Below are 26,038 nucleotides of genomic sequence, written 5' to 3'. Positions count from 1 at the left end.
TTTGTGAATCTTTTTGTGCACTTTTCTGCTTTTATATAATTTGGCAGATTGTTGACTACTTCAATTGCCATTTGTTCGGGTTCTTCTTGAACTAGGTTTTAGAAGGTGTTTGAGTGTTTTATTGAGCTTACTGTGGTAATTATTATTATTATTTTCAGCATATAGTGCCATTTCATAAGTGGGGCATTTCATGAAAAGTGGTCTTACTCCATGTAGATAACAAAATGAATCAATCTGGAAATTATTGTTTTTAATTGCATTGAATGTTTTTGATTGCATATCATTTGCATATTTAGCCTATATGATTCACAGGCAAATGAAGTCAAACCTTCCTGCATTTTCAAAGCCATGACACATTGTATCTAAAGATATCTGTTTGGTGGTTACGTGGAGATAGGTAATTAACTCTGATAAACTTACTTTTCAGTTCTCCGCGTAAATTTCTTTCGCGATCGATTTCGCCACCCGTCTGGTGGCTTCGTCAGGTGTGTACTGTCTTGCTTATGCAATAGTGACCATGCCCACCGACCTCAACACTAACCCCAGGGCCCTCAATAAGCACGGACCTCAAGCGTTTGCAAAAAAACCCACCTGCACTTGCGAACAAGCACCACTCCACAAAAGCAGACGACGAGAGCGGGAACCGCTGCTTACGGTGCCAAAACCCCGTTGCACGGTAAAAGAAGGAAGCACTACGCCCGCACAGGAATGGCAGAAAGTGAAAGGACTGCGTCAACTAGCGCCGCCACGAGCACAAGTGGAAGAAGAAGGAACCACCCCACCACGGGTGGCGAAATCAATCGTGAAAGAAATTTACGTGGAAAAATGAAAAGTATGTTTATCAGAGTGAATTAGCCATAACACATTTTCGTTAATGCTTTTAGGTTATGTCATCACACTCAAGTTTTCTTTCATTTGTTAGCAGACACCACAAAGTACTTCGTAATTCTATGAAATCAGTGCATTATGAATATTTTAATGTAATTGCATGTCTAGAACTGTACATTTTGTGTGTGTGTGGTCCGCAGTTGTATGATGAAGGCACAATTAATACTGTATATTTTCGAAACAAATTTTAGCATGATACTTTACTGTGTATACTCACTACTATTTCTGCCTTGTATTCACCATCTAACCCCCTTCTTCTATTTCAATGGAATAACATAACCTACAATAACACTTCGACATGCCTCACATAGTGACACTTTCGTTAACAATCACAACATGAATCTATAATACTCCTGAATGATTTGTGGCTCTTTCATAGCAGCCAGGATGCAGAAGTTTGTGCTGCACATTTTTCTCTAAAGCCGCAATGCATTCTGGCTATGTTTTCACATTCTTTGACCATTTTCAAACTTTGATCGTAATATATTCACTAACCTGTAATTATATACTGAGAATCCACACTAAATGCCACATCCCAAACCCATCTCTGCAACTCGTGTTTCATTTCCTGAACTAACGAAAAATCTGCTGTCTTCCATATCCTCGCTGTCTGATCTGCTGATGTAGTAGCAAGAAGCCTGTGTGCAAAAAAGTACAATTAAATATTATCAAAAAGTTCGTTCTATATAACTTTTAGCAAGTTTTTTTATTGCAAGTTCCACGCAATGTGCATTGTTTTACCTTATCTTTGTGTCCCACCCCTTATAAGTCTGAAAAACAGTGTAATCTCATCTCTACTACAAAGTAGTGATTGGAAGTAATGTGTTTCCTGTAACTAGTACAGTTACCTGCTTTTCTTTGTTTCCGCATTTATGGAAAATGTAAAAATGCCCACCTTAAGAATTTTAAATTTCAATTCTGGTAAAATCCAAATTTTACAGTCGATTCATGCCCACCCTCTAAAACTGGTAGAGAGTTTCTCATTTTGAATTCATTAAATGTACATTCCAAACTTCTTGGTGATTTAAAAATAATTTTGAAATTAAAACTTCTAAAAATTACCAGATGTGGAAACCACAGGAATATATAATATAAGTTGTTCATGTTCAAAGGATTATGTTGGACAAACAGCAAGGAAAATGGCAATAAGATGGCACGAACACGATTTGGACATGATAAATCTAAACCCAAGAACAGGTTTGTCAACTCATATCATCGAAGAGAAGCATTTGATTAAAAAGAGAAGGGTTTTAAAAAGATTAACGGGAAACACAGAGTTCGTTCATTGCAGAAGAACACTGGAATAAATTAAATAATGAAAATGGTAACATAACAGTTGGGCTGAAAAGTTCGTAGGCTAACATAGTAAAAAATATTTTTTTGACAAAATTCGATTTTATTATTCAATATAGTTGCCTTCGAGGGCGATACAACGATTATAGCGGTCATACAATTTTTCGATGCCATTTTTATAGTACGATTTCTCTTTAGCCTCAAAATAGGCCTCAGTTTCGGCGATTACCTCTTCATCCGTGCTGAATTTCTTTCCAGCGAGCATTCTTTTAAGGTCTGCAAACAGGAAAAAGTCACTGGGGGCCAGATCTGGAGAATATGGTGGATGGGGAAGCAATTCGTAGTCTAATTCATATAATTTTGCCATCGTTTTCATTGATTTGTGACACGGTGCATTGTCTTGATGAAACAGCACTTTTTTCTTCTTCAAATGGGGCCGTTTTTTCGTGATTTCATCCTTTAAACGCTCCAACAACGCTATGTAATAATCTCAGCTATCTCGATCAACTTCACTTTACGATCATTTAAAATTATTTTGTGGACTTTTTTTATGTTTTCGTCGGTAACAGCCTCTTTGGGGCGTCCACTGCGTGCATCGTCTTCGATGCTCATTTCGCCTCGTTTAAATTTAGCAAACCACTTCTCAACGGTTGATTTTCCTGGTGCAGAGTCCGAATAATGTTTATCAAGCCAAGCCTTGGCTTCAACAGTATTTTTTTCGCCAAAAAGCAATGCTTTATTAACACACGAAATTCTGTTTTTATCAATTTTTTCACAATAACAAAAGCTGCTTCACTCACAATGCTATATCTCACGAACTAATTATCTGGCAGCTGTGAAATTTATACACGTATCTTTTGAAGGTTAGTAGTACTAAGTAAAAATCACATGGATTTAATTCTAGTAACGCCATCTATGAGTCAGCCTACGAACTTTTCAGCCCAACTGTTAGATCCAATATGGAGTTTTCTTTTTCACAAATGGGGTAAGCCACCATCTTTAAAATTTAATGTAACAGAAAACATCAAGAGACTTTGTGAAAACAATGATGAATTTGAATTACCTGATGATATTTGGGATTCATAATTTTAAAAATATCTGAAATAAAAATAAAACAGACTTTTTTTTTCACAGTTAAGTTGCTATATTACAGCAATGTAACATTGACAACATCCATTATATAACGGATTCTTTTTGTTTAAAAAATTACTAACCATTGTTATAACTGTATCTTTAGTCAAAATGAAAATAAATGTCTGATGAAAGGAGCGTGTGTTCTCCTGAAACGTCACAAAGAAAAACTGTTTTCTTATGCTTGTAATAACCGTAAACTACAAGAAAATAATTCTATAATGCAAGCAATGCATACATACAAGAAAAACTATGATACTTTGCTGTGTATACTCACTACTATTTCTGCCCTGTATTCACCATCTAACCTCCTTCTTCTATTTCAATGGAATAACTATCTTATGTTCCAGGATTTTAAAATTACAATTAAAACTAATGGTTCAAATCAGTGTTACCACATAAAGGGGAATATCTCTTGGTGCAGGGAAATTCAGGGAAATTTTATGTGAAAAGGAGCTATGAAAAATACCTGTATTACAGAGAAATTTGAAAATATCAGCTGCATATTAGTCAAGCTCTTTTGAAGCATGAAAAACATTTTCCTTTTCTTTCAAGTGATTTATCCCCCTGCCCGAAAATTCACTATAATTAATATTTTTACCTTAAATGGGAACAATGAGTGCTTTTTACATTATGTAAAATAATTTGACATTATCCACTGTCTACAGAGTGTCTCAACCTTAAAAGTCAGTATGGAAGTAAATGGAGTACTTCCCTCTCTCTATAATACAAGAGTTTTGCCCCTTCTCTACCACCCCTGCGTTGTGAGATGTTACAAAATGTAAAAGTCAAAAATTTCAAACAGTGAAATCATTATCCTGTAGAGTTTTTTATGCTCTATTTACTGATGGCATTATATAACCTGTCATAAATTCACGTGATCTGAATTTTTCATAATTATGCAATTTTGTAAAATGCTTAATTTTTTTCCAATAAATACTTCAAAAGCCATAAATATGAAACCGCTTGAACAACTTCGCCAGTTTTTTTTCTACGGGACCTATGATGTTTGTAGATATGATATTCTTCGCCAGAGTGAATTAATTTGCTTACGAGGAGAGTTACATATATATATATATATACATTGGATATTTTGTATAAATGATCAGACCGTAACACGAAAAAGTTGGTTAGCGAGAAACTTTTCGGTTTGTTGCGATACACATGCAGACCAAGCGAAAAAGTGTTGACCATTGTTACTCCACAGTACCGTTATTTATTCCGCAATCGTAGTTTGTTTACGTGGGTTGTCTCGCGTATCAAATTCATTGCATGCCACCAAGACAATTCAGTTGCAGGCAGGTGCCCCGGTTCGTAGGAAGTGGAGTGTGCTTTATTTTCCGTAAAAATGTATCTTAAGGTTTGTTTTTTGCATTTATTTAATTCTGTTTAAGTAAAGGATACAACATTTAACGAAAGAAGTAACAATAGTTGCGTGTATTACACATATAATGCAAATGTAAATTGGTAAATAGTTACATCGAAATATAAACATTTACATGCAAATCTTGAGGCATTTTTTCAAAATTCATCAAATACATAGATTTTGACGATTTCCTATATGATATTAAGGAAGTAAATTTGTCGCATCATTAGCGATTAACAGCGACTCGATGCGACTCCCTTTGTTGATCTGGCAACACTGCGCTCCATTTAACCCATACTGACTTTTAAGGTTGAGACGCTCTTTAGTGCTTTTTCTTTTAACTAATTCTAACACTGTGTTTCGAGAGAGCACATCTTGTCTCATCTTCAGGTGAACAATCCCCCTTCCATAAGAATTATTAGAATATTTTCCTGTTTTGAGGTTTTTTAACCCTCAGAACTCTGAAGAACATATAAACGAGGTTTCACTAAAAATGTTCGTGTTAGGGAGATTTCACACCAAAGAGAGGGAGAGACACATGTCATTTAGGTCTAAACCAGTCCACACCATAGCAGCACATGAGTGGAGTGGTTAGCACAACATGCTATGATGCCAGGGGTCCCAGGTTCAAATCCTGACCTGGGCATGGGTGTCCTTTGTGAGTGTGCCTTCATTAGTTTCATCATATCATCTCATGATTATTCAAATGTGGCAGAAAAGTGAAGTAAAATAAAACCAAATCGATCACAGAAGCATGACAAGCTGCTGACATGACAAGGGTGTTGCTTCAATGTGAAATCTTCCTTAACAAAAACCTGATATACTTTGCAAGTATCGCACACCTTTAGCAAATTCAAGAACTTACGTGGAATCGGGACTGAACTTGCACTTGAGAGCATACCGCTTGTGGGCCTCTATTTTGTGCTTTGGGTTAAGCTTCGTGGGTTCTTCCCCCATGCCTCCCGATAGGCTCCAAATGTAGCAATGACCTTTGTTGTTCACAGCAGCCATGTACGACCCTTCCGGGTCAATTGCTATGTCCTGAATGGAAGCCTCGGCTTCTGGGATCTTGAAAGCAGAACAAATCCATTGAAATGGTCAAATAGAATGTTCTTGTCACTGCAAAACTAATCACATGGCATAGAAATGGTTGAAAATCCAATTAAAAAAGATTAGACATGGGAAACCAACAATGAAGGTAATATATAATGTCAGTCAGTGGAAAACATGCCACCTCGTATATCTCAACTGCCATCTACCTGGCGAAAACGGAACACCCTTCCAGTGGCAGGAACTTCGTGGAGCCGTGGGATCTACACATCAAAATATACAAGATGGCCTGTTTTCCACTGACTGGCCCTTATACAATCACAATAGTAACATCTAGTGATAAATTATAAAAATTTGGCGTGAAAGCATGAGACCTGGCAACTGTGAGATATTGGATTTTGTCAGCAACAAACAATAATCTTTGAACTGATTCTACAAACTGTGTGATATACATACAAGCTTTTTCCTTCCTACTCCATTGGGTCGGATTTTGCAAATAAGACTACTAATTATTATTAGTATAGTATCATTACAATATAGTATACATGTATTATTATTATGTGCAACAACACAGGATATTTTCAACTGTTGTATTTAAATGTTGACATCCTCTGAGCACACACTTTAAAAATGCACATTACAGGACTCAAACCCATAGTTTTTGGAGTAAAATTGATCTCAATCATAACAATAACCTTGAAGTAAATTTAAAATATATTTTTGTTAGTTTTCATTGTTGATTATACTGTTGATCACATCAAAATTGCTTTATATTTCTCTTGGCATTGTTGTTAAGTGAAAATCAATGCTAATTCCATTTTCAGGTTCATTAATTTTTCTAAATAAATTTCAAGCCAATTCTGTAATGTTTTTACTTACTTTCAACACAATTTACAGCACATTTAGAGAATGGAAATATGGAACCAGTGTTCTACTAGCAACAGATAGTACTTATGTATGAACACTTAATGTGGAACTAGATAGAAAAATTACAGGCTTGACCAGGACCCATCTGCATACTGTGTATTGTACAACATTACTCTTTTACAGATATGAGAAAAATTATTATGGAGCAGTCAATAATTCTCTGCAATTTTGCTGTAATATTCTTTAGGCTGCCCGTACTGCTTTGTACACTTGCATGCCAACAGTGTGTGAATTTGTTGCTTGTTCGCATATTTCACTTTCATTATCTTGTTGTGTCAAGGTAAACATGGCTGTCCACTCACCATTTGAACCAACAATTAGCAGCAAACAATGTTCTGTTTTTTGTGATCTGAAGGTGTACCAGGAGCCTGAATCCATCGAAGTCTTGCATCACAATATGGGAAAAGTTCTATCTCATAGCAACATGTGTAGATTGGGAGTTCAAAACCGGTTGGACAAGTGTTAAGTAAGTTGTCCTCCATTTGCACATATTAGTCACCCATATTGTCTTTGGTGACTTTTGGCCTCTGGTAAACCTTCACACCACAAAAAAATGAACTGCTGCTTGCTGTTCTTCCTTGGTGCAAAGGAAGAGTGGCATGGCCCTATTTAACCTACCACGTCAAGAAGAGAAAATGAATGATGACGGTTGAATATCCGCTAAAGCAATGAAAATTACAAATAAAGTGCAGACCTAATACATATTCAGAGGACTGTAGTGAATACCTTTTAGCTTTTTTCAATTCAGGTAAATTTCTCTAATGCATCCAGCTTAGTGGAGACAATGCCTTTGTATATGCAACCCACTTTTCTTCATGACTACCACACAGTTTTGTTTAGGCACCATTTTAAGTGTCCCCCCAAAATAGTCTGTTAAATACATACAGTGGAACCTCGATTTTACGTTTGTTGGAGAACGAAGGTAACAAAATCGAAAATGTGGGAAAATTTTGTAACATTTTGCTTAACAAAGCCCATGAGGATTGGATGTACAATGTGGAAAAATGTCAAACGTAAACTCGGGGTTTTACTGTATTGATCTTTGCTTACCAACTGTTCATTATGATCAGTTTTTAGGTCCCATAGATGGATGACGCCACTTTGGTCTCCAACAACCAACTCTGCTTGATTTGGATGCAAACACACACAATTCACAGGAGCCGAAACCTGGAATATTCTCTGACATTGGAGGTTGCGCGACCTGCAAAATTAAAGCTGCAATGCTCTATGAAGTTATTTCAGCAAGAGTTCAATATTAACAAAAGTAAAACGTAACATTTCACAAGCACAAGATATATCTATGTGCCAGCATCTTGAAAATATTTCTAACACTGGAGATAAGTATGTCCGAAGCATCAAGTAGCCAGAGGTGGATGCATGTAAAGGTTAAGCATGGATTGGCCCTGGTGGATGTTATCAGCACCATGCTCCAACAGCCTTTAATCTCCCCATCCGGCCCCAACACCTCAGAGCAGGGACATGGTTGGAAAAAATACCAGTTGAGCTCGCACACCCTAGTTATCGAACCCACCACAACAAAGGCAATGTTGCCACATGAAGAAAGATTCCCCTTTTGCAGGGAATTCTGCCAAAACTTTAAGCAAAAGAGAAATATGATAAAAAAAACAGCACAATTTCATGGAAATTTGAGACATTATTGTAGATTATATTATGTTACAGTTTCATATCCATATTTTTTTATGCTGTTCTAATTTCTACTTCTTTGAGTATAAACATATATGTTTATGTTTCTATTTTGTTTATTTTGCGTTGCTTTTATACATCTTTGGTTAATGGCGACGATGAGGGTGAATGATGAACTTATGAAATAGACGGAACAAACACAATTGTACATTCATACCTGAAGCACCTCGCCTGGTAGTAAGGATGAATTTGTTCTGTGATGAATTTGTTTAATATTTCTCATATATACAAACATGAGCCAATGAATATGCTAGTACTACTGATTATTATTATTATTATTATTATATGATTATTTTTATTTTAGATGAATGGGGAAAAATTGGTGAAAAGAGTCAAAATTCTTCAGTTTGTGGCAACATTGGTCACAGTAAAAAAAAATATATTTTAAAATTAAAATGATAGTGTTATATTTTTGTGATTTATTTTCATAGTATTTCAATACAGTAATAAGTGTATTTGTCATTTTGTATCAATACTACTACTACATACTATTTACATTATATGTATGTGTGTACACACACACACACACACACACACACTTACATCATAACATTCCTCTAAATATACAATGTCTAGTTACCAACAAAAAAATGTGAGTACTGAAAGCACACTGTTGGTAATATTTGTTCTAGAATGTCCATGAGTTCATAAACAATATGCATATATTTGACCATTTTCAAATTGCATCTACTTCTGAATTAAGGAAGATGAAAATTAAATCTCCGAAGTTCAGAATGCAAAATTTCTGAATCTACTTTAAAGAATGCCATCATGTAAACAGAAAGTGACATACTACTACTACACTGATTGGTGCTAGGCCTTAAGGAAATTTAAAAAGAAAAAAAACAACCTCAAAGCATACTACACTGTCTTTTGTTACCAGATCCTAGATATTTAGACACCCAAGGTAGGTGCTAGCTTTTAGAAATATACTAAAATGCATTTTTGGGTACTATAAAATCATGTTAATACCTGTTATATTTACAAGCAATGTAAGGATAATTATTTTCCTGTAGTTTACGGTTATTACAAGCATAAGAAAAAATTACTTCCGTGAAATTTAGAAAATTTCGCACGTCCGCGTTGCACAATTAAATGGTTAAATCCTATTAATTTCGAAGATCCACTGTCTTCATACGCCCTACCCTTTTGTGAATGAAGACAGTGGATCTTCGAAATTAATAGGATTTAACCATTAAATTGTGCAACGCGGACGTGCGAAATTTTCTAAATTTCACGTAAGTAATTTTAAACCGTGTTTACTGCAACCATTAAGAAAACAGTTTTTAATTGTGACGTTTCAGGAGAACACACGCTCCGTTCATCAGACATTTATTTTCATTTTGATTAAAGATACAGTTATAACAATGGTTAGCAATTTTTTAAACAAAAAGAATCCGTTATATAATGGATATTGTCAATGTTACATTGTTGTAATATAGCAACTTAACTGTGAAAAGAAGCAGTCTGTTTTATTTCAGGAGCGTGTGTTCTCCTGAAACGTCACAACGAAAAACTGTTTTCTTATGCTTGTAATAACCGTAAACTACAGGAAAATAATTCTACAATGCAAGCAATGCGTACATACAAGAAAAACTATTAATGTAAGGATATTTTACAATTTCCCCTCTCTTTAGAAAATAGGAATCTAATGTTCATTTGCCATAAAATCTGGCAGCTACTTATTACATATGCTTACACACAAAAAAGGCATACCTGAGATCCCATATTCTGGCGCTACAATCCTCGCCACCTGTGTACATCCATTTTCCATCCTCTTGAAACCCAACAGCAGTTACATTTTTAGGTACACCTTCATAGTTAATAACTGGATTGGCATTGTTATTTGTGAGATCATACATGCGTATGTGTTGATAACCTACAGTTAAAGGAATATGATAATGACATACTGCCTTCATTGAATATTCTTTTCTTTCCTTATATAGTTGTACACATTGCTTTAACACTTACAAGCAAGCACTATTTTCTAATGAAAGCTTCATGTGAAGAGCTGAAACACTGCAAGTAATCATAAATAAGGTTTGCTTTAACTTTAAGTGTGATAAATTCTATTTAAAAATGTTGTTCAACAAATTAATGTAATGTTAACATAAATATTAATTAATAAACTGAAAAGAAGTAGTCACTTTTTTGAAATATATTTATTTCCTCCCATGCTTTCATTCCCCCAGAACATGAATAAATATTCAAGTATTCACCACAAGGCTTATTGCCAAATACAACATTAATGGAAGAATAATAAATCACTGAGCATGTTAAGTGGTGGACTTTTGGACTCTCTGCCGAAGTTTCCACGTTTGAGTCCCATCCTAGGCATGGATGTTCTTTCTGAGTGCCCTTCCATTAATGTCATCTATCATCATTCATCCTGATCAAAAGTGGCAGAAAAGTGACACTAAATAACAAAAAAACAAACAAAAAAAAATTATAAAGAAAATGTAGAATAGCATTAAAACATAAGGAATACAAAGTGTAAGACTTGCTGAATATTGGATGCCTTGGATTTCATCTCTCTTATTATGCCTTAACATTTGCAGTACTGTACAGGGTGTATCACAAGTCCCTTACCACCCCTTGTAAAATCCTCAGTGATGTATTTTCATGGAATTTGATATGGGCGATACAAAATAGGCCTAGTGGAGTATGTCACGGGGATGGCCGCCATCTTGAATTCAACTTTTTTTTATTTAAAATGATAGGTGGGTCATATGATACATGATCATATGCTAGAATTTCGTCAGGATGTCAAATCTGAAATCAGATTTCATGTAACTTTATGTGGTGAAAAGTTACTGGCAACTGAAAGTGATGTTTACCTGTTACAGAATGTGCTCCACATGTCCATGCTGGGCAATGCACGTGTGCAGACGCTTCTCTCAATGTCTGTGGACACCGAGCAAGGTATCTGGTGAAATTTGCTCAAAGGCAGCCATGATACGTTGTTCCAGATGACGAAGATCACAAATTTTCACACCATACACCATAGCCTTAACGTGTCCCCAAAGGTAGAAGTCCATTGGAGTTAGGCTGACCATTCCATGCCCCAGGAAATTGTTCATCCAGGTACTGATACACCTGGATGCCATAATGGGGAGGTGCACCATCTTGTTGAAAAAACCTGGGAAATGTACCGTCTTCCGACATCAGAGCTGGCAGTATCTGTACCTGTAGCATCCCCAGGTATCATTCCGCATTTAAATTTCCTTGAATGAAAAAAGGACCGATTATCCGTGTTCCCCATATGCCTGCCCACACCATAATTTTGCCTGCACCTGCCATTTTGGAGGGATCTGACCATGCAGGGTTGTCATGCGACCAATAGCGCATGTTTTGCCTATTCACCTCCCCATTTACGTAGAAGTTCATCGGAATGGAGTATCTGCATAGCGACGTTTGGATTTAGCCGTAATTGCACGATAGCCCACTTGCAAAACTGCCTGCGGCGATCTGGATCATCCTTGGAGAGGTGTTGCTGCATTTGCACCTTATACGGATGCCACTTGTGCCTCTGTAGCACCCTGTACACTGAACTGTGACTCATAGCACATTGCATTGCTATACGATGTGTGCTTCGCTGCGGTGACGTCGAGAAGGAGCCCAGCACTGCCATAGCTGTTGCTTCATCAGTGACTGTCCGCGGTCGTCCACTACGCGGTCTGTCCAAGACCGTGCCCATCTCCTCAAATTTGGTTAATAACTGTGCCACTGCAACATGTAACACAGGGTGATGTTCTGGATGACTCAGGTTGAAATCGGCAGCCACTGCACGGACACTTCTCCCACCCACACAGTTTGACGATCTGGATTCATTCCTCAGTTGTTAACGTCATGATTCAGCGGCTGCAACAAACAGGTAAGCATCACTTTCAGTTGCCAATAACTTTTCACCAAATGAAGTTACATGAAATCTGATTTCAGATTTGACATCCTGACGAAATTCTAGCACATGGTCATGTATCACATGACCCACCTATCATTTTAAATAAAAAAGTTGCATTCAAGATGGCGGAACCAAGATGGCGGCCGTTCCCGTGACATACTCCAAAAGGTCCCCCCCTAGGCCTATTTTGTATCGCCCATATCAAATTCCATGAAAATACAGCGTGTTTGAAAAATAACTCCCTAGTTTTAATGTGTCCTAGAATCTGTACAAAGTGACATACAGTATTCTAGTTTGTGGTGTTTGATTCATCAACTCTCCAAGTTTGGCATCCTTGCAGTTGGTAGGTCTGCTTGACCTTGAGACGGCACCAGTGCTGTGTTTTTTTCCTTTGTTCCCTCAGTTCAGTTCCGGCGTTCGTGTAGTGCAGAGCAACTCAGCAACAATGTGTACTCCGCAACAGAAAGCGCAGTGTGTTATTTGGTTTGTGAAAACTGAGTCAGTTATAACAGTGCAACGTAATTTTAGACGTCAGTATGGTGGTGAACCACCTACAGCAAAAACTATCCGTCATTGGCTAAAGTCTTTCAAGGAAACCGGTAGTGTTTTAAAAGGTAAATCACCAGCTAGACCGAGAACTTCCGAAGATGTTGTTGAACAGATCCGTGTTTCGTGTGTTCGGAGCCTGAAGAAGTCATTGGCCAGACGCAGTCTAAAATTAGGAGTGCCTAAAGGTACAGTGTATGATGATGTTCGTAAAAGACTAAAGTTGCGCGCCTACAAATTGCAACTGTTACATGAAGTGAAACCTACTGATAAAATCCAAAGGTATGAGTTTGCTGTTGACTTTCTACACAGAATTGATGATGATGACAATTTTTTACCAAACATTCTCTTTTCTGACGAAGCTATATTTCATGTCAGTGGAATAGTTAATCGTCATAATTGTAGAATTTGGGGGCAGAGCATCCACATGAAGTTATTCAGCATCAACGTGACTCTCCCAAACTTAATGTCTGGTGCGGTTTGATGGAAGATCGTGTGGTTGGTCCTTTCATTTTGTAGAAAAAACAATAAACGGGGATGTTTACCATGACATGTTGACAGAGTACGTCTTTCCCCAAATGGACGATACTGAGGCGGAAAAGGGGCTTGTGTTTTTCCAACAAGATGGCGCCCCACCTCATTACAGTAAACAGGTGCGTGCGGTTCTTAACACTCGCTTTCCAGGAAGGTGGATAGGCAGGGCTGGCCCAATACCTTGGCCACCATGAAGCCCAGACTTAACCCCACTGGACTTTTTCTTTTGGGGCCACATAAAAAATGTTGTGTACAGTGCTAAGATCAGAGACATCAATCATTTACGGGAAAGAATCGTCGCTGCGGTTGGGACAGTTACACCTTAAATGTTGGTGAATACGTGACGAGAAGTGGAATATCGTCTCGACGAGTGCAGGGCAACAAATGGATCCCACGTTGAGGTGTACTAACATTGAACAAAACTTGAAGGAATCCTCTTTCATGATATGTACTCATTGATGTTAGGTTTCATTACTTTCCCTATTAAATTTATACTTAAAACTAGGGAGTTCTTTTTCAAACACCCTGTACATCACTGGGGATTTTACAAGGGGTGGTAAGGGACTTCTGATACACCCTGTATTTTCAAGAAATTATCACTAATAGTCATCATCATCCTTCTCCGTTTCCTGTGTTGATATCATGCTACGTAAGCATTGTGCATGTAGAGTTTGCTCAAATGATTCAGGGTATGATTACCATATTGGCCCGAATATAAGCTGCACATTTTATCCAAATTTCAATTGTGAAAAATTAGGATGAGTCTTATATTCACAACTTTAAAAAAATTATGACATTTAGTCAAATCATATGCTGTTAAAAATGTGCTGATTTCTCATTTGAAATAACGATAATGCAACAAAAGCATTGTTGTTTCTAACTGTAACAATAGCATTGTTGTTTGTAACTGGGCATTGTAAAAAACTGTCCGCATTCTTGATAACATACTGTTTGATTTTATTAAGATTATGTTAGTTCTTCTCTAAGCCTATACGGTATTCATTTCTACTCAAGTGGATCTACAGGTTTGTCACCAATATGAACGATCGTGTGGAGAATAAAGCATCATGAAGCCTGGGAATAAGATGTAGTTACGATGCAAGTTTCAAACTTGCAGTTGTTCGTTGCACTAAGCCACAAGCAACAGAGAGGCCGGAAGGAAATATGGACTTGAGGAATCTAATGTGCGACGTTGGGTTGCTGTTGAGCCGAAACTGAAATATGCACTTTCAATGAGAAGATTTTTCAGGGACCAATTTTCTTTTCTTCCCTCGTCTTATATTCAGGTCAATACGGTATATCATGATCGTATGAGGAATCTGTATGTATAAAATATCGCAAAGTTTCTCGCTGTAAGAAGGCTTCTCATAAACTTTCCTCAACACTTCTTCCCCAAAGTGCACTGCGTGATGACATCAAGTTCAATGTCATCCATTGGGACAGGATTTACTGTTACATGGTATCTGAACCACTGTACAATGTACATTCACAGGGGTCAAACCAAGGACCCCTTAATTGCAAGAGCCTTATCACTACACCACTGGGAAGGACAAAAAACCTCATAATAATAAATAAATACAGGGTTATTATAAATGATTGACCCGATTTCATAAGTTCACTGTAGCTTTATTATTTGACATATTGTCAATAAACTTTGCAGACATATAGAAAAACTCAAAAAGTTTTTTTGTGTTGCAGGTTCGCTTCTGATTTCTGCCACGAGAGTGCAGCAGTGAGAATTTATTCAATATGGCGACAGGCAGAGAGAAAGCTTGTGTTGTGCTAGAGTTCATAGCATATGACTTTGTCATCAGACATCAGGGCTTGTAGCAATTGCAATCGGTAAGACTTCTTCTTCAATCGCTTCTGTAAGATCTTCCAAACGGCAGGCTATGGAATATTCAGCTCTCTGGTTGCTTTGTTCGTCGACTTCTGTGGGCTTCATGCAAAACTCGCTTGCACGCACTCAACCGTTTCTTCAGTCACTGCAGGCTGAGCAGTTGATTTCCCCTTACAGAGGCATCCTGAAGCTGTAAATTGTGCATGCCATCGCCGAATGAACTTCGTTTGGAAGTGTCGTTGCATTGTTACGACAGACTGATGTGAATGAAACTCTAGCACAACATAAGATTTCTCTCTGCCTGTCGCCATATTGAATAAATGCTCACTGCTGCGCTTCCGTGGCAGAAATCAGAAGCGAACCTGCAACACAAGAAAACTTTTTGAGTTTTTCTATATGTCTGCAAAGTTTCTTGACAATATGTCAAATAATAAAGCTACAGTGAATTTATGAAATCGGGTCAATCATTTATAATAACCCTCTATTATTATTTTATTGTAACTTTTCTTAAGAATAAAATCTCACCTGCTGCTGCTATAAGCTGCTTGTCAGGTGTTATATCCAAAGCATTTACTTGCTATCAACAGTTAAGGAATATGTGTATTAATCAACCAGACTACAAAAAAATGCCTTGTTTGGTACATAATTTATTGCACACTGAATCTCCATGACTTTCTTGATAAGGGAAAATATGAAATGGAATAAAATAATGCAATAGAAATGTAATGAATTCATTACTTAAGTAATGTCACAAATTTTTGTATCTGAACAATTAAGAATTTCTCATGAGATCAAATATTGATCACATCACAATAATTATATAAGAAATAATAAAAATAAAAACTGCACTTAGAGTAACATAACTTTTTTTTTTTTATTCCTTTAATATTTCAATGTAATTCTCATGTACACATTTTATTTAGATGTGTGAGTAAAATGTATGTGAACTATGTCGAGGAGGGAGTTTGAAAATGTTAAGTTACTACAAGTACATGGAATTATTTTCCTGTAGTTTGCGGTTATTACAAGAATAAGAAAACAGTTTTTCGTTGTGACGTTTCAGGAGAACACACGCTCCCTTCATCAGACATTTATTTTCATTTTGACTAAAGATACAGTTATAACAATGGTTAGCAATTTTTTAAACAAAAAGAATCCATTATATAATGGATGTTGTCAATGTTACATTGTTGTAATATCAACTTAACTGTGAAAAGAAGCAGTCTGTTTTATTTTATTTCAGATAAAAAAAAAATTGATCACATTATTTTTTTATTTAAAATTATGAATCCCAAATATCATCAGGTAATTCAAAGTCATCATTGATTTCACAAAGTCTCTTAATGTTTTCTGTTATATTACATTTTAAAGATGGTAAATATTTAAATTAATATTTTAAATATTTGTGCAATGGGAAAGGACGTGTCAATTGCCCCCTCCGAAGAAAAATCAAATTCGACGACGAACTGGAAAGCTTTCAACAGTCTAGGAGATTTTGGTTTCAATCTCTGGAAAACAGTTTACAATTCTTCATGTATTTAGTTCACAAGTTCTGACATAAAACTGCACGTTTGAAGAAAGATTCATTTTTTTAGTACAGCATGGGACTTCTGATACATCATAAATAAACTATGACACTTCATACAACGAAGAAGACCAGATCAAATAAACATTCAGCAGCCTATTCAAATATGCTCTCGTTCTACAACATGTCGTAACCACAAACTCATAGAAAACGTTTCCAGTGCCAGGCCTTTCCAAAGACACCTTCCTATGGATCGTGAAGATTTCAACTTAAATAGGTTCTTCGTTCCATTTTCAAGTATTTTACTAGAATCAATCTTCTTCTTCATATCTTCTGGTGAAGGAATCCATTTCTAATGGCTAGTTTTAAATTTCCGGACCCTTATTTACTTGTCTACGGAATTATTCTCTTCTAGCTCCTTTTTAAATCGACACTCCATCCACCATTAAATATACTTTAAGACTGTACTCAGTTTCATACTTTCGCAGAAACGATTAACCAACAGCAGATTTTATGGTAAATCTTTAAGAATTAAGATTTCCATTAGAATGGTGCTTTCAGTAGTTTCGAGCACTGAGTTACGCTTGCCTACAAATTCAAGTTCTGAATTCTAGTTCTAGCTCACTGAATTTTTATACTGACGATCTGCCTTAATGTACAGGTAAATTCTGACTTGTTACGAACATCAGCATAATATCTTTGTCACCAGACTGTAAAATCTCTCTTCTTGCTACCAGTTCCCTCCAAGACTGCCTAACATAAGGAACGTTTCTATGTCAAGCGAGGGGTGAAATCCTGCACCTGGTCCAGATTAGATCCGGTGTCCCAACAGAAGTTCCTCGTTACTGCCACACTTCGCTGTTGCTCAACGCTGGGATATGGTTCAACAATGTCTGTCTGCACGCCACTGCTCGTCATATGAGTTCCGGGAGCATTATTGCTATCTCTCGGTGGAGATAAACGTTGTTGACTTGGCCAAGAAAACCCGCTGTTAGGATACGGTCTATCGTAAGGATTACCTCTGGAAGCTGGATATTCTCGTCGTGATCTAAACTGACGCTGTTGACGGTAATTATTTCCATTTCTAGGGTATGGACTCTCAGCTGGGTTACTCCAATTTTGTTGCTGAACTAAGCGAATTCTAGACGTTCTTTGAACATCTCTGCTGTTTTGTTGAGAGCCAGTTTCTCGTCTCCATGTAGACCGCCAAGCATCTTGTTCCTCTGCTTGCTCATATCTCTTAACAAAATCCGCTAAGAGATCCACGGTGTTCGGAGCATGAGCCAAGCACAATTGCTTTACTCTAAAAGGTAGCTGTCCGATGATTAGGTTAACTACTTCCTGCTCGGTGTAATGATTACTCAGGTTCCTATAGGCAGAGTACACAGACCAAACGTATTCCTCCACATTGTTATCATTCTGCTTATTGTACCGCCTAGTCCTCACAGACGCCAATTCTCTCTCTTTCGCTTCTGTTGAAGCAAACCGCTTCTTGAATTCTCTGCAAAAATCAGAGTAAGTGCGGAAATCATTCTTATGCGAATAAAACCAGTGATAGGCCTTTCCAGTTAACAAACGTGGAATGATTTCAAGCCTATAATGTTGAGGAATCTGTAGAATTTCAAAGTTTGTATTCAATTCCTTTAAATATATTTCAGCTGAAGTAGCGACAATATTGCCGTCGAACTTTCTCATAGAATTTATGTCTGCCATTCTAGGAGTTACCCCAGTGTGTACCATGCGTGAAGCAGGCTCTCTTCTGTTTCTTCTGCTGCGAGCAGTTGATTCACTGTCTGAGGAGCTGGATTCGTTCATCTTCTTGTACCTCTTTTTCCGTGAGGTTTTTCCTTGTAGGTTTGAAGCTTCATCTGAACAGATGGGATAAAATGTCGATCTTCCAGAACCTTCATCAACACGGTGGATTTTAGGATGATCAGTGTTCGTCTGGATCTGTAACCTATTCAGCTGATCAGAAATATGAACAATTTCACTACAGATATGACCAACATCTGAGGAAAATTTGTCTTGTTTAGTTTCAACTGTTTTCCTCCATTCTTCGTCAGCTTTCCGGTATCCCTCGGTTTCATTTATATTCTCAGCAAGTTTCTCTGCCACTTTGTGATTAATGGTATCTTCTAACTTGTCTGTGATAACAGTTACCTGGTGATTCACATTTTCAAATATTTCCTTTCTGAAACTGCTCTGTTCTTCAGCGATTTCCTTACGAAAGTTACCCTGAGATTGTTCAACCTCTACTCTCAACAGGGCAATTTCTTTTTTCACATTTGATTCCACTTGTAGAGAGTTTGCTTCACATGTCTGACGAAAGTTAACGATCTCTATTTGAATGCTTTCTTTTATCTTCTGTTGATTTTCTTCCATTTTTACAGTCAAATTGTCCAGTCTCTGTCCCATCTCCAAAGCAGATTCTGTGAGTTTCGAATAACCCTGTGAAAACTTCTCTTCTAAGCGCCTTTCTGATTCCACCAGATTTCTACCACTTTCCTCTAACTTTAAGTTTAAACTGCATTCCAACATGGCTACATTCTCCTGAAACTTAGCTTCCAGATTGCTGGAACTTTCTCTAATGTTTTCCTTAATTTTAGTTTCCATAGCCCTTGTACTTTCCTCCAACATAATCCGTATTGAAGAAAGCAGGTCTGCTGTAACTGGAACTGACTGCACTGGAGATTCATTTTCCTCAGCCGACGATTTACTTGCACTTCTCAACATCTTCTTATCCATATTCTTCTAGCACAGAATTTCCATCACACTCACAAATCAATTACTCTTCACGAACACACAAAAATGAACACCACTTACGAAACAACAGATTTCGGGCCCCGCGTTGTTGCGCCAAAATATTGAAACGTTCTTTAGTCAAAAGAACATGATTTAACTAAAAGAACAAATAATAAGTTCACATGAAAGACTCGAAAGCATACACGTGATGCCTCTCAGGGTATGGGGTAATATCTCTCTTCGTTCGTTGGTCAAAACAAATCAAAGTCAAGTTTTCGCTAAGAGAAAAGAATTATATTTTACGTCTTAGCAAAATAAATACTTATGTGCATAAAATCCACTTCAGTCAAAGAAATAACAGCTTCTTACAATTAACTTAACCACTCTTTAAAACTCGAAGCCCGAACTCTTAAGTCAAGACAAAAGACACTCGTAATTGCCATGGCAACAGCTCTTAACAAGATAATTATATACAGGTTAGTCACTATCCTGACATTATCAGTGATAGGTAAATTACAGTAATTGATATTACAAAAACAATAAACATTTGTACAAGAAAAGATAATTAATAACAATAGATATTAACAATAAATATTTGTGCAATGGGAAAGGACGTGTCATCTATTTGTTATTCTGACATAAAAATATTGAGATGTATGCAAAATTATTGGGAACAGCTGCTAGAAATACTGTGAGAGATTCATTCACAATTGTACATTTCATATTATCTATTTATATATTTTATTATTCTCGGCCAGGAAAAATGTGTACAGCGGAATGTACAAATATGGCCTGACAAATTGTCCATGACTTAACTTTCTCTTGCATTCTACATGTTTTCAAGGAGTGGATTTTTATGTATGCTGGTACAGAGTTTATCAACAGCATGTTTGGTGTTTTGATTTTAATTCTTGAAGCTCTCATTGGATAAAACAAAAAGAAAGACAGTGAAATCAAGATGGAGAAATAAAGACTAAATATGGTAATGGACAATTTGCTTGGTAATACATGTATCCCACTCTACAGTTGCATAATGCACCCATTCTTCAAACAGATTTATAATAATACTAGTCTTCATTTAGGTAAGAAACTACACAAACATTATATTAGAGAGCAGTAATAAAAAGTTATAATAAATATGACACAAGCAGTATAGGTATATATCTGGTACACATATTAAAAAAGGGCATTAAATTCATTGATCTCTCACAATGAGCCATGACTTTGGAAACCATAAAAAGGATACAGAATCTGTATGCTGCACAGTGCGCTGACACACCCCCGTATGGGCCTGCCAAAGTTTGATGGTGTGATCATACCCTCCAGTGGCAAGGATCACCTGATCACCTTTTCCACTACCATCTCCCATGACAACCAGTGTCAAAGTACTGAAAATGCAAAATTTCACAATTAATAACGCAGCAAGCAGAATAACAGAATATATATTATAAAATTCACTAATTTTTAAAATTTCCTGCTCTTGGTTTTCACATTGGTTCATGACATGTTACAACAAACATGGGATATTACACCCATATGTTACACTGGATTATCTTCTGGTGTAGCTAAAAGTATCATCATTATCCCTCGCTGTTTCCTGCATCTGGCTGGGTCTGCATAGAAGTCAAGCATCTCTATTTTTTGCCTGGTCTTCCAGCACTCCTCTCTTTCCATGGTGTTCCAATCTTGTCCTCTTCTCCTAACACTCCACTATCTGCTCTTTCCACCGACATCTTGGCCTTATTCCCACTCCTTGTGCATTCTAAGCTCTCACTGGTAGTCTTTCTGCATCCATCCTCTTCATGTGTCTGAACCATCTCATCTGTGCCTGATCTATTCTGCCCTCAAGCTTCACCACACCACTGTCTGCCGGATCTTATCATTCCTTATTCTATCCCTTCTAGTCTTCCCCAATATACTATACAGTTCTGATATAAGATCATAACTAGAGCTCGGAAGATGAAGACCTTAACATAGCCAAAAAAAGACCTATAAAAAATTTAAAAAAGGACCTAATAAATGTGATCCAAATTAATTAGTAACTTCAGTTTTAATTACATATTTAATGAATAAAAAAATACAAAATTCTGGTGGTATGGAAAACACAGTGCGAAAAACTGAAAGCTTCAAAACAAGAGAAAGTTGCCACTTACAGCACGACCTTCCAGACAAGTTACGGTTATAGGACCTTGTACCGTACCTGCTTCAGTTGTCCAAAAATATATTTATTACTTTACTACAGAAAGGATGTTTAAGAGGTGATGAACTGATGATGATTCGAATTGAGAATGGGCAGTAAAAACGTAGTCGAAAGAAGGTGATGTTGCAAAAAAAAAAAAAAGCCGTTAAGATCTAAAAAAAAAGGCTAAAAAAGAACCCATAATCCAAAAAATGACGAAAAAGGCAAAAAAGAACAAATAAAACCCACCTTTTTCTGGCCTACAATGAATCAAAATTAACATATATTATGTTGGGCCTCGTCTTCAGACACTAGTAAAAAAAAAAAAATTTTCCTCAATTTCCGAGCCCTAATCATGACAAACCTGCAACGGTTAAGTACTTTGTTATGACCTGTCTTCAATTCCACTCATGATTATCCACTTAATACAGCAGTAGTGTGCAGTGGCGCCAGCTAATATGGGCCTATAGGGCTTGAGCCTACCCAACAATTTGTCTGTTATTATATTTGATTTTAAAAATAAAAAGGAAGCACTGAAGAAAACAAAAAGTTTCATCATTATATATTTAAATAATTCTTACAACTTAACCTTTAGGTGCCCAAGCGTCTCGATCGAGATACCCAAAAGTAACCCTGAATTGCCCAAGCGTCTCGATCGAGACGCTGTGTCAAGGTCATTTTGAGAGTTAGCCCCCTCCCCCCCGCCACATATACGCCGAATTTGCAAAAATTTCATATAGTCTGAATCTCTGGTTCATTCCGCGTACAACGGTATATCACTCATCTCTCTAGGTCAGTGTTCCGCAACCGGTGTGCCGCGGCACACTAGTGTGCTGTCACAAGGTGAAAGGTGTGACGCGAACTTTTACCTACTATTGTAATATTGTAAGAAATTAATTGTTGATTTTAAGTAAGAAGGTGCTTGTTTATCTTGCTGATAACTGTTATATTTTCATAGAAATTGAATGTAATTTATTTACTCAATATTGTTATAGTTTGCTCATCTTATATGTATTCTCGCCTTTAATATTGGGCCGGTTTGATGGGTTTCAGGCAGCAAGCTTTGTGTTTACCACAAAGAAAGCCACGTAAGACTTTTAGCAAGCCTTTTAGCGGCCTGCACCAATCATACAATAGAGCTATTCAAGCGAGTTTTTTGTTTGTAACACTGCATCTTTTGTGTACGGCTGGCTGTTTTGTGCCTGTTTGTCGGAGCTTCTTAAACTTTATTGCTCTTTTCCTTCGCCGAAGGACCCACACATTGTCAAACAACAATTACAGTATTTCAGTTCAGTTCTATCACAGCTGTGCTCTGCAGTAGTGCGAATATTGGATTGCTACACCAGTCTTACTATTTTCTTTTTCGATATGGATAAGTTCCTTGTACGGAGTGGTTCGTCCTCGAGTGCAAGTAGTGAAACCATCGAGCCCGAAAAAAGAAACAGAAAGTAGTTCACCGGCAATATAGTGATAACTATTTATCTTACGGTTTTTTTGGTGTGGTGACAAAACATGCCCAATCCCTGAATGTGTTGTGTGTGGTGAAAAACTCAGTAATGCTGCTATGGTTCCCAGTAAATTGAAGCGTTTAGTATTCTTGCAGCAGACTTTCAAAAAATATTTTGGAGAGAGCGTTGAAGATTTTGACTGGGTCCGTGATCCGTTCAGTATGGATTCGAAATATCTTCCGAAAAATTTACGCTTACAAGAGGAACTTTTCGAAGTGGCTTTGGATACATTTTGGTTGTCAATAAGCAGTAAATACCCGGCTATCTCCGAGATGGCAGTTAATGTGTATTTACCATTTTCAACTACTTATTTGTGTAAACTGGGCTTCTCGACGTTGACGGCAATTAAAACATCAAAGAGAGAGAGAGACTTAAATCCATCGATGAAGAAATGAGGCTTGCTTTGTCAACGATTCCGCCATGAATCAGCCGTCTGTGTGCAGCTAAGCAGGCTCAAGTATCACATTGAAGGTATGAGTAGAGTTTTTTACTTTAAAATTCGTATTAGAAATGTGTATTTTCTACAGTGAATTAAAGTTAATAAATTTTTAATAAATGCATAAGTCTATTCATGTTTTATAATAATAATAACAACAACAATGACAATAATAATAATTGATTACATAACGACGTAATATTTCGTAATTATATTAAGATTCATATGATTTTGAGGGGACAGATATTTTGGTGCGCCGTGTTGAGTCTAGGCCATCTGGGGTGTGCCGTGAGTAAAAAAAGGTTGCGGAACACTGCTCTAGGGCAATTAGCTTCCGAACTACACTCATTTAATTGAAACTCTGCATTTTGCTCAAAATCGGCTTGGGCAACCGAGGCTTACTATTGAAAAAGGGCTTGGGCGTCAAAAGGTTAATTAATCACAGAGTGTTATCAAAATATTCCATAATAATTTGTCACATCTCCAGTATAATACTTTTCAGTATCCTATATTATTTACACTATCCGTGGTCACATGTCATTAGGAACGTAAGGGAGGAGGAGGATCGAAAGGTACTAACAACTCAAAAAGGCAGGCAAAAGAGCACTCATGTTGTCATCCCTATATGTTTGAGATGTCCCTTCATCATTTTACCACCATTCATCCTCATCTTCACGATTAACCAAAAGGGGACAGAAGAGCAAAGTAAAATAAACTAAATCAATCATTGTGATGTCAAAAATTATTGACAACTTTCTTGACTGGTGGACACCCTGTTTAAGTGTTATATATAGTACTTAGCAATCAATAACCGAGAACATATAGTACTTAGCAATCAATAACCAAGAACATATAGTACTTAGCAATCAATAACCGAGATAGAAAACGTGTGAAAATAATAATGATGACAAGAGCCCGGATTTTAGGCAAAATGCTTATTCGTTTCCGACGCTGGTAGACAAAAATTGAACACGAAAGTACACCGATCCGAAGGTTCTTAACATTCTGAACAATACTTTATGTTGCCTTTTTTTTGCCTATTTCACCTTACGCTGCCCTTTTTTGCCTCTTTTGTCATTCTGACAAGGCATTTTTTAAAATTATATTTCTCTTCTTCTATTTCATTTCGTTTTTCAATAACCCTTGTTATTCAAACTCCACCACGTATTTAATTTACACAGCAACAATTCATGCACAAGTTTTAAATTCAATACCAGGCAGTTTGGTAACATTGAATTCATTATCGGTTTCGCAGAAACAACAACGCAACTGACTACCTTGCTGAAGCAAAATGAACGTACTTGATCTTACATTGCGATAAGCGATTGTTGCCTCGAATTCGCCTTCTTGAACAGAAATTCGCTGCCAGTTCTCTTCTGTAATTTGGAGTGCAGAACCGTGCTAAAATGCCTCCCAGACACAGTGTGCCTGAATTTGGAACTGACATCTTTTCTACAGATGGATCGGTTCTTCTGTGTAAAGTGTGTGAGAAAGCTGTGAACGACGGGAAGAAATATTTCATATCTCAACACGTGTTGTCAGAGAAACGTAAATCAGCTGCAAGTAGGAAGATTGGACAGAAGAAAGTACGTCAGCTTCCAGAACTTCTGACAGATCACAGCCAAACATCGGAGTTATGCAAAGCAATTATTGACACAGGTGTACCGCTATGGGTGGAAAATCAGTCTTTGAAAGCTTTCTTGCACAAGTATACACAAGGGACAATACCAACTGAGTCCACGCTGAGAAAGAATTACATTGACGTGTGTTAGAATAGCCCCGTCTAGTTGGCTGCACTTCGTGACACTCGGTGCAGTGCAGGTGTATCCAGTGTCAGGTTGGATACACCTGCAAGGAGATGACGTTCAACCAACTAGACGGAAAGCGGTGTCCAAGTTCAAAATATTCAACAAATGCCTGTCTGCTGCTTTAAACAGTAATTTGATTAGTTAGCATGCACCACATGACCATACACGACACTTCCACCAGTCCAGAGGTAGTGCAGACGGTGCAGACACCGAATACGCTACTTGACTAAAAAAAATGAACTAGACGACTCGGTGTTGCACCGTGCAACCAACTAGATGGGGCTAATAGCGTTGTTGACCGTATTTGCCCTGAACTACTTGGGAAGAAGATCTGGATTGCCATAGGCGAGAGTGGTGTTTATTTTTGTTGTGCAGCAAGCAAATTTTTATTGACGTAGGCATCAGTCACATGCGAATGAAAAGCAACTAAATTAGAGTTTAAAAAGGAGCCATTTTGCTGGGCATCGTAAATATTGAAAGTAAATTGTTTACCCTACGTAACAACAGCTCAATAATATTTACTAATTTTAGGTTAATTTGTAAATACATTTTTAAAAATTTAAGAATAATTTAAGTCCTTCTCTTCAATTTTTGGTAACGATAGTATAAGCCGGAGACGGATTTCTTAAAATTTACAGGAGAAAAGACGAGAAAGTACTT

At 37.1% G+C, this 26,038-nt stretch overlaps 1 protein-coding gene across 1 annotated transcript in view; it reads right to left on the bottom strand.

The window, feature by feature from the left end:
* Lst8 (MTOR associated protein, LST8) overlaps positions 1–26,038 on the bottom strand; it is a 29,802-nt gene that overhangs the window by 2,072 nt on the left and 1,692 nt on the right. Inside the window, exons 2-7 of the mRNA XM_083136719.1 lie at positions 20,694–20,835; positions 15,706–15,757; positions 10,076–10,238; positions 7,706–7,856; positions 5,544–5,746; positions 1,384–1,526 (exon numbers count right to left, since the gene is read on the bottom strand). Of these exons, the coding sequence (XP_082992845.1) occupies positions 1,384–1,526; positions 5,544–5,746; positions 7,706–7,856; positions 10,076–10,238; positions 15,706–15,757; positions 20,694–20,816 (835 nt within the window). The 5' untranslated portion in view covers positions 20,817–20,835. The remainder of the gene's footprint in view (positions 1–1,383; positions 1,527–5,543; positions 5,747–7,705; positions 7,857–10,075; positions 10,239–15,705; positions 15,758–20,693; positions 20,836–26,038) is intronic.

The sequence above is a fragment of the Lepisma saccharinum genome, chromosome 15 (assembly GCF_977018435.1).
Source record: "Lepisma saccharinum chromosome 15, izLepSacc3.1, whole genome shotgun sequence".
Classification (NCBI taxonomy): domain Eukaryota; kingdom Metazoa; phylum Arthropoda; class Insecta; order Zygentoma; family Lepismatidae; genus Lepisma; species Lepisma saccharinum.
Note: the sequence above shows the minus strand (reverse complement) of the source record. Positions and strands in the feature narration are given on the sequence as shown.